Source organism: Austrofundulus limnaeus, unplaced genomic scaffold, assembly GCF_001266775.1.
Source record: "Austrofundulus limnaeus strain Quisiro unplaced genomic scaffold, Austrofundulus_limnaeus-1.0 Scaffold274, whole genome shotgun sequence".
NCBI classification, from domain to species: Eukaryota; Metazoa; Chordata; class Actinopteri; order Cyprinodontiformes; family Rivulidae; genus Austrofundulus; species Austrofundulus limnaeus.
Genome location: NW_013952676.1, coordinates 454,453 through 464,345, shown reverse-complemented (window position 1 = coordinate 464,345; position 9,893 = coordinate 454,453). Strand labels below are relative to the sequence as shown.

Genomic DNA, 9,893 nt, shown 5'->3' with positions numbered 1-9,893 from the left:
ATTGATTGATTGATTATGTTTCTTCAGTGTTTGTATGTAGGACATATGGCAAGCAAAAACACCCTTAACTTGCAGTTTTACAGAAAAAATTGTAAGCTCAGATATAATAGATGTCATTGGTAGTTTGGGGTGGTGCATGATGGGTGAAAGAAGACACTCAGAGAGTACCATGCAGAGAGTAATTCGCAGAGTAACACTCAGAGAGTATCACTAAGAGTATCACTCAGAGTATCACTAAAAGAATAAGAATAAGAATAACACACAGAATAACAAACACTCAGGGTAACCCTCAGAAAGTAACACTCAGAGAGTATCACTCAGAGTAACCCTCAGAGTAACACTCAGAGAGTATCACTCAGAGTAACCCTCAGAGTAACACTCAGAGAGTATCACTCAGAGTAACCCTCAGAGTAACACTCAGAGAGTATCACTCAGAATAACACACGGTAACACTCAGAGAGTAATCTGGAAACTACAACACTTCAGGATGATAATAATCTTGTCTGAATAATCAGTACTCAGGTACTGACTGCAGTAGAGTTGTTTTTATTTACCTCTCCAGCTCTCTGCTGTTGCTGAGTCATCATCTTGTCTTGTATCTGGTCGTGATCACTTCTGTTCAAGTTCATTGTGGCACTCGGTTGGGGGCTCATGCCTAGAGATGGTGCTGATCCCACTGATCCATCTGACAGAATGGGCTCACTGCTGGACAGAGAGTCTGTCCTCAACAAGGACTCTGGTGGAGGCAAGCTGGAAACAGGCAACTTGATCTGAAAAGACAGGCAGTTTGGATGAAGATGATGGTGAATTGTTAACCTTTAAAGTAAAATGATTGGCGTGTTTGTCTGATGTTGAGTTTGGGGTAAAAAATAAATTATAATTATTCAATCAGTTTTAAAGCATTTAAAGGCAAACGAGAGAAAAGTATTTCCTCAATTTTTTGTTAGAATCAAAGGTTTGTGCATATTTTTGACAGCACAAAGAAAATTTTACTTAAATGATGATGATGAAAATTTGAACTAGAACATGCCATATAACTTTATAAAGGTATAAGCTTCCTGTTCTGAAGCACAACATTAATCACGAGTTTCTTTAAACAACTCTAATCTTAAAAAATTATGATGAAGAACAGCAGAAGAGGAGTAAAGAGAACAAAGTTCAAAATAAATGTTAAAGATGATTGTGGTGGTTACCACACACCTGCATCTGTCACTCCCTCACCTCAACAAAATAATACAGGCAGACAGACACACAGCGTAAAAACTAAGCCTTAAACCAACAATCATTGAAACAATCTACATTTCTTGAGTTGTAAGATGTGGGTGCTTCACTTTTATCCCAAATTATTTTGTGACACTGGGAATTCAAACCTGCAACCGCACCACCACACAACAGAAAATTCTGAGCTCAGGAGAGTTTAGGTGTGCACACTGCAATAAGACTCAACTAAAATACTTACATTTTGATGTATAAAGTACAAGAAGTGTGAAAAATGTTGCATTATTGAGTTTGTTTACAAAGATTTGAGATATTTCAGACAATTGAGACAGAGTGTGACAGCATCACACCATAAGTTGAATAGTCTGTGGCWGAGCCCTATAATCTTAGAATACTATTGCTAATAAACCAGCACATTTTAGTTGAATTTTTTTCTAAGAGGGAGAGAAAAAAATCTAAAGAGTAATGGGTGAAATGTAATGAAAATGTTTCAATGTGTATGCACTGGCAGATTCAAAAAATATATAAAGATTACTTCATGTAAGGTAGATAAAATGATTGTTTGCTTTGACATAGTTTGCCAAATATTTTAATTGCCTGGACTAGGAAAACTGGGGCACCCACTGGAGACAGGCCTGGTTGTCGAGCCTAAACTCCTGAGGCTCTGCCAGGTCTAGCCCAAAAACATTGAGGTGGTGGACCTGCTTGTGTTAAAAGAATGGTCGATGTCAYGTGCAGGGTGAGTCAGGTGATAGAMAGTCCCTGGTTGTGCCGACTCCTGTCAGCATAGACTAGTTGTAGGGACGTGGAGTGTCGCCTCTGTAGTGGATGAGGAGCCAGAGTTTGTGCGTGAGCTTCAGTAATACCAACTAGATATGGGCTGTCCTTTCTACACAGCTTTGGCTCCAGAACCCAACTCCTGAAGAGGGCTAGGCTCTTCTCTATCTGGAGTTGTCTAGAGAGAGAGGGAACAGGCGTGTGTGAGGATACTTACAAGCCCCCAGCAGAGCTCCTCCATGTTGGATTTCTCCCCTGTGACTGAGAGGGTTGTCTCTCTGTGGCTTCAAGTGCAGAATGAAAGTTTTAACTGTTGTTTGCATTTATGAACCACACAGTTCAGACTGTTCGGCCCTCTGGGAGTCTTTGGATGGTGTCCTGGAAGGAGTGAACTGTGGGGATTCTGTRGTTCTCTTTGATGACTTTAGTACCGATGTGGGCGGAGTCATCAGGAGGGGACCTTTAGAAGGAATGGTCTTCATGATCTGAACCTGAGTGGTGTCCTGTTGCTGGACTTCAGTTCTAGGCATGGTTTTTGTAACAAACACTGTGTTGGACCATAGGGTGGTCCATAAGTGTACTTGGTAGCAGGCCTCTTTAGGCCAAATGTTACACCTGCAGCCCAATGCCTTGGGATTCCCCAAGAGGAACTGGGGAAAGGAAGGTCTAGCTTTATTTAAATGAATGGATGGATGGATGGATGGATGGATGGATGGATGGATGGATGGAAGGATGGATGGATGGATTTGATGTACTTTTAAATTGGCAGCATATCTAACAATTAAACGTTAGGACTGACTGTTTCTGTGTTTGAAACTAAACGTTAAATTTTTTTGGCAATTCATTGAGCTAAAGAAAAAGGAGACATTGTGTTTTATTACTCAAGTCACCACCTGCACATTATAGACCTCTGTTATCCTTTAACACATTATTTTAACAAGGCTCTAAAAGTTAAACAGTTAAAATCCTTCAGCAAGCAATAACAACAAAACACTTTGTTACCAAACCGAATGTCTCCTGAGTTCATAAATACAGGGGCCTTGCAACGTGGTCATAAATGTCCTTTAACCAACTTTAAACACAGAGATAACTAACAAACCTATTTAGTTTTGGCACTGAACATGTGTTTAAATTATTGTGTTGGTTAAACGCTTTGAACTTGAAATTGTTAGTTGTGTTTGTAAAATGTGCATTAACAGAGACTCCTGACTGAACTGGTTGCACACAGCCTTAGTGATCTGACTGAGTTTGTATAAACTTCTGTAATAAAAATATTCAGGAATCTTTTGCCAAGCTAAGTCATTAGGTTGGGTTTTTAGGTTTATGAGTCAGTTTTCAACTAGACTAGTGGTGTTTCATCCTGGTCCTGGAGGCTCACTATCCTGCATGTTTTTGCTGTTTCCCTGCTCTTCAGAAGAAGAATCATGTTTTCATTCAAATCACGTGCATCAAGGCAGAGAAATATCTAAAACATGCAGGATTGTGGACCTCAGGATTCGGCACCACTGTACAAAACAATAATCTTGTGATGTTTCTGTTACCTTGATGGGTCTGACTGGGTCCTGCTGGGTTTGTAGGGTTGTTTTATGGTGCTGTTGATGCTGCAGCTGGTGGTGGGAACAGGAAACTTGCTGCGGCTGATGAAGCAGGTGGTGCTGAGGCTGTTGGTGGAGAGCTTGATGGAGGTCTGTCTGTTGGCTGTAGCTTTGTTGTAGTTGTTGCTGCAAATGTTGCTGTTGGCCGTACTGTTGCTGTTGATGCTGAAGATGATAGGGAAGGTTTTGTGCTTTGTGTACGTCTCTATGAGTCTCCACCAGCCCTTCCTCTCGTCTTCCACGTCCTCGACCTCGCCCACGTCCTCTTCTTGTCTCTCCAGTCACTGATCCCATTAACCCTCTGCAGTATGAGGGTTCAGGAAGAGGACGTATGCGTGGTCTACCTCGCGGTCGAGGAGGACCTTCACGCTTTGGCTTAGTTGGTTTCCTGCCTCTTTTCTTAGGGCCATCATGGGGGACAATCTGAGATGGGTGCCCAAAGGAAGTGTAGCTGGAAGGGTGACAGAAGTCCATGTCACCCATTATTGGACTGACCCCACAGACTCCTGAGGTCCCACCAGCCTTCCTACAACTAGAAACCAAGTCAGGCAACAAGTCTGAAAGTCGTCGGCTGTTGAGGCGAATATCCGCTGGAGCATCAGCCTTATCTTCATCATCCTCAAATTCATACTCCTGTGCATAATTTTTCTTTGCTTGTGGTTGTGGCTCACGTCGCTGTTTGAGCAAGTGAAACGAGCTGGTCTTCAATAGTTTCTTGGGTCGTGAGGAGCAGAAGATAGGTGAAGTCAAACCACTAGTGTTGGAACTTCCAGCTACAGCTCCCATCATCTTGTTAGCTGAGCCATTCCCTTGAGTTGGTGAACCCAGTCCCAGAGATGGAGTTTGGGACTGGATAAGGCCAAGCTGGTCAGTGTTCACAGTAGAAGGAAGTTCATGAGACTTCAAGGAGCCAAGATCTAAATGAAGGCTGCCATCTCCTGTTCCTGGGAGACTGTGACAGTACTCTCTGTAGCCTTGATCACTGTGATGACTAACCATATCATATCCCTCTCCAGCACCTCCTGCCTTTAAGGCTTCTATACGCTCTTGTGCCCGAATGTGACTCTGGTTAAGATTTTCTTGAACATCTCGTACTGCCCCAGAGTCCACTGTACAGCTTGACTTGTAATCAGACGTACAGAACATGTCCTCCATCTCAGGAAAGAAAGAACGATCCTCATCTTGTAAGAGGGAGTCTGGAAAGCAGATTGATGTTAGAGGTGGAAATCGTTGCTGAACTTGACTCTGTCCTTTATCATCTGAGCTCAATGCGTCAAACTGGTGGGTTTTGAGTGAGTTCAGCTGGGAATGTGTGAGTTGGGTTTCATGCTCTCTGGTTTGGTTTTGAGGCTGTTGTTGGGGAGTCTCCATATTGGTTGCCATCTGGTGTGGGTGTGAATGAGTTAACTGTGTGTGATGGTGGTTGTGTGAGTGTTGCTCATGCAGAGTGTGGGAGTGGGCATGAGCTTGGGGCTGGTTCAGGTGGTGAAGGTGTGAAGGTGTAGACACACCCAGATCTGGTTCAGCAAGGAAATTGTTTAGATCTGAGGCTTTCTGCTGAGAGTGAGGATGAGGGGTAAGTCTTTGCTGCTGTCTGTGTCTGTCTCCACCATCGCCCTCCCCTGCTGGAACAGTCACCCCAACACTAGTCCTGTCCAGCGGTCCACCACTGTCTAAGCTGCTTGCCTGGGACAGAGACTGATCTAGCATGTCCAGAGGAGACAATGAGTTCTGACTGCCTTGGCTTTGATCTCTTGTTTGGGCTGTAAGACTGTAGTGGGTATCTATGCAGCGGTTTTGTAGCTTGAGCTGCAACTGAGAAGACTGATTTTGTGAATGGGACTCAACTCCACCAGGCCCTGCACCCATAATGCCTGGCTGGCTCAAAGAGTGGTGTCGCTGCTGCTGCTCCTGGTTTAGGACTTGCTGAGGGTCCATCTTGGTGTGGGTGGTATGAGAAAGCACAGACTGTAGCATGTGTGTTGACTGAGGGAGCTCTGGTGATGAAGCCATCAAGGAGAGGGGTCCCTGACTTTGCAGAGCCTGCTGTGCATCTGGAGTGTTGCACAAGTAGCCGCTGTCATTGGTGTTGGACAGTTTCTTTAGCTCCATGTGAGAGTGGCTGTGTAAGTGAGGAGCTGAGTGAAGGTGGTGAGAATGTTGTGGATGTTGAGTGTGCCGAGCATGCTGGGAAATTTGTTGTGTGCATGACTGGGAATGTGTGGACACATGTGTGGTGTGGTGGGGATGTTGGGAATGGGGGTGCTGTGTATAAGGGTCTCCTCTTCTGTAATGACCAACAGAGCCCAAAGACTCGTGCTGTTGTTGGTGAGACTGGGTATTATGGGGAAGGGATTTTGAAAACCCTTCAGTAGGGGCCAACTCGGACTTGGTTTGTTTTTTCTGAGACACCTCTAACTGTCTGTTTAAGCCACTTGTTGTGTCACTAATGGCTGTTGTAGTACCAGCAGTGCTGATGGAATTATTGGTACGAATAACACTGTGAGGGTGATATCGATCATCTGAGAGCTGGTTAATTTCATAGCTCATTGCTTTGTCTTCCTCTTCCCTAGCCTGGGAGATAGATTGTGACATAGACTGGGGTAGTTGTTGAGAATGTGACTGACGCTGAGAGAGCTGAGGGGTTGAGGTCTGTGTGTGTAGTAAGTGTTGGATTAAGAATTCATCAGCATCTTCTTCCTCATGTTGAGAGCATTCAGCTGCCAACACGTTAGCCTCTGCTTTTGGCTTGGTTGCTGTTGAGTGGTAGGACTGGCTTTGAGTCGGTCTTGTGTCGGGGAAACCTTGTGGTGAAGGCATGAATGCAGGAGACAGGACAGAGGACATGTATTTTGTGGCCCCTGAGCCTCCAGGGGACTTTGCAGGATGAGCAGTAGGAGACTGCAGTACTGATTGATTGAGAGAACTCACAGGCGATCTATTTGACTTGGGCAGATGGTAAGAGCCAGAGTTTTCATTACCATCAACAGTCTCGCTCCCAGATCCTGCAGATCCAACACCACTTCTATGTGTGGCTGCTCCTGATATACTTCCACTCCTGGCTGATTCTGTGCCATACCCTAAGGATGGGCTGCTTGCTCTTCTAATAGAAGATGAGCCAAAACTCGGGTCCTCAAAAACTATTTCTGCAGAAAAAGAGCGTCCTCCTGCACCTACACCAGTGTAAGCTTTTACCCCGGAAAGCCCAGGTCCAGAATTCAAGTCCTGGGCAGTAGGTGAGCTGAATCCTTTGAAGGGCTGGGCCAAGTGTGAAGATGGAGGCTGGCTGGGAGAATAGGACTGAGAGTGGGGCTGGGCAGGGGTTTGGTCTGATAGGCCAGTGCTAGAATTGGCCACAGACTGAGAGCCATAGTTGGACAGGCATTGTTTGGCAGAAGGTTGCTGCACACAACTGGAGGACACTTGCAGAGGAGGCGGAGGTGGCTGCTGACAAGACAGTGCAGACAAGGAATCGCTGCTTGTCTTGGAACTAGAGGAGGTGGAGGAGCCTGATGGGGGTGTGTGAGGGGCACGAGAAGAGGAAGATGCTGAGCTAGATGAGGAGTAACCACTTGTGGAGTTAGTGGAACTCGTTGGTCCCTTCGTGGCAGATGAAGCAAGTGCTGAGGAGCTGGAGGATGAGGGAGCATAGGGACTTTGAATAGTTGGTTGATATGTTTGAGATTCCAATTGCTGCGAAGGTTTGGGCTCAGTGGGTGGACTCTGTTCTCCCAAAGGACTACAGGACATTCCAGCTTGGTGGTGGTGGTGGCTAACTATCTGCTGGTAGTCAGAAGATCCACCACAGCTAGCATACTGCTGTAGGGCTGATGAATGAGCTGGGGGTGAACTCTGGTAATGTTTGATTACACTGTCCTGTCGAGAAACTCCCCTGTCTGGAGGGAGTTGTAGCTGTAATGGTGCTGCAGGTGGCATGCCTGAGGTGGAGAACATGGAGGCATTGTAGAGCTGAGAGGACTGGTTATGAAGCTGGGAAGACAACAGGTTGAACTGGTGAGGGGGCAGGTGACAACTGGAGGAGGTGGGTGGAACTTGGGTCTGAGGAGGGGCTGGGGACTCCTGGGAGTCCCTGTATGTGGCACTCTGAGAGGCGAGCAAGCGGTCAAAGTCTAAGGTGGACTGGGAGGCTGCTTTAATGTGCAGCAGAGGATCATGGGGGGATAGCAGACCATTCGCCGTTGGGCTAAATGTTCGAGCATCCTGTAAGGTCAGAGAAGGCGTGAATGACCGTCCAGAAAAAGAGCCAGGATGTTGGTACGCAGAGATGGGCGAGGAGGTGGCGAAGGACCCAGAACYTGGGAGTGCTCCTGAAATAAACAGTTCTGCAGGGGCAGGTGTATGCATGGCTACAGGACACAACAGGAAACATACAGTGTTACATTTAACAAACAGGCAATTTATCATTTTTTACTTTGTATAAGGTCTGATTTCACTTACAGCAATTTGAAAAGTTTTCACACCTCTTCAACTTTACATTTTTTCACATTTCAACTACAAACTTCAAAGGATTTTTTTATGAAAGAATAAACATTGTTCATAACTGCAAAGTTTCAAGATATTTTAATTGTTTTACAGATGGATCTCTTCTGAAGGGGTCAGTGGTTGCAAGGGTGCTGATTTTGCACAACCATAAAGAGAGAGAGTACAAACCCCATTAGGTTGTTGTATCTCAAGCTGAGAYATCTGCAATCCACCAGTGTGTGGCATCTCTCAAAGACCTTTAGTTTACACAGAAGGAAATAATCATCCTAACAGATAGCCAAGCTGCTATTGGATCTCTTTAAGGGCCACACTTTACATAATTACTGGCTTGGGAGTGTGCCGAGGCAGTCAAACAACTTGGGARAGTTAACAGTGTTACTATTAAATGGGTACCAGGACATACTGGCATTTATGGTAACAAGAGAGTTGACTGCCTTGCAAGAGCTGGCAGTCAGGCCCACTTTAAAGGAMCAGAGCCTGTTGTAGGTATCTCCATAACAGTCTGTAAGACTGCCCTACAGCCAGGCCTGGATTAGACGTCRACACTCAATCTGCTGCAGGGAGCTGACGGACTGTAGACAGGCASAGGAACTGATAAATGGCCTAAATCTWTGGTTTTGGGAAAGATCTCATCTCCCTGACAAGGAAAACTCTTCTGAGTACACTGGTTGGAGTCCTAACTGGGCACAATCTGCTCAACCAACACAAAATGSTGTTGGGACTCCAYGACAATGGTCCTTGTGATGCCTGTGGCATTGAATTAGAGACATCTTTGCACTATTTAGGCCACTGCCTGACTCTGAGTGGTCAAAGGAAAAGAATTCTTGGTGACCCCTTTATGGACCCTGAGAAGCTCAGAACACTGAGTGTTTCTAAYTTGGTGTCCTTCATCTGAGGGACACAAATGTTTGAATRAARACCAGTGTCTTTTTGTGGMGATCAATGGGCCCATCCTCTGTCACCAYAACCATAAGACATTTCAAAACAAAAAGTGTGGCGWATTTCTGTATTCAACACCTTCATTCTGATTCTCTGAACTAAAATCCAGGGCAACCTTCAGCAGTCAACATTTGTATGGAATTTAAYATCAGGACAAATCCAGATGTTCTGTGAGCATCAGAGGTTTGTTGCAGAACATTAGTGATTAAACAGCATCATGAAGACCAAAGAACACACCAGACAGGTCAGAGATAAGSCAGGTTTAGGCTACAAAGCTATAGTCCAACCCATGTTTGTTTAATCCATACTTAAAAACAGAAAGTCTATGACGCAACTGCAAACCTAACAAAACAATGGGCCTCATGCAAGAACATGTTCGTATTCTTATCCTAAATTTCTCTTACTTTTGTTCGTACGAAGGGTTCGTACGAACAYGCCACGTCAGATTTRACAAACTCTTCTATCTTCAGGAAAAGGGTGTAAATGAGCTGCRTAAATTTAATCTGTYCGTATCAGCTGCTCGTGCACGAGGAGAGGTTATTTACATAATTACCACCCCAAAAACACCATATAAGGCTATGTTTCCTGCCCCACATACCAGGAAGTGTCCATTCATAAATGACATCGCAGTGTAAAAAAGAAGAACTTTACGAGTTCGGAGATTGTAATCCTGCTCTCTGAGATTGAGAAAAGAAAATCTGTTCTCTTTAGCAGCGTCAGTCGTGGAATTAAAGGAGCTGCTTTTAAAGGAATGAAATGAGCTGTTAATGTCGTGTGTGGGTCGTTACCGTCATAGAAATAAAAATATAAATCATATTCATCTCTCTCTAGTCCAGCTCCAATTTTTCTTTGGTCAAATAA

The 9,893-nt window shown here is 44.8% G+C and overlaps 1 protein-coding gene across 1 annotated transcript in view; it reads right to left on the bottom strand.

Annotated features, from left to right (window-relative positions):
- Positions 1 to 554: 554 nt before the first annotated feature.
- The window catches only part of prr12b (proline rich 12b), a gene marked incomplete at its 3' end in the record, with an annotated part of 20,087 nt that continues 10,748 nt past the window's right edge, over positions 555 to 9,893 (bottom strand). Inside the window, 2 exon segments of the mRNA XM_014020989.1 lie at positions 555 to 770; positions 3,537 to 7,957. Coding sequence (XP_013876443.1) covers positions 555 to 770; positions 3,537 to 7,957 — 4,637 coding nt within the window.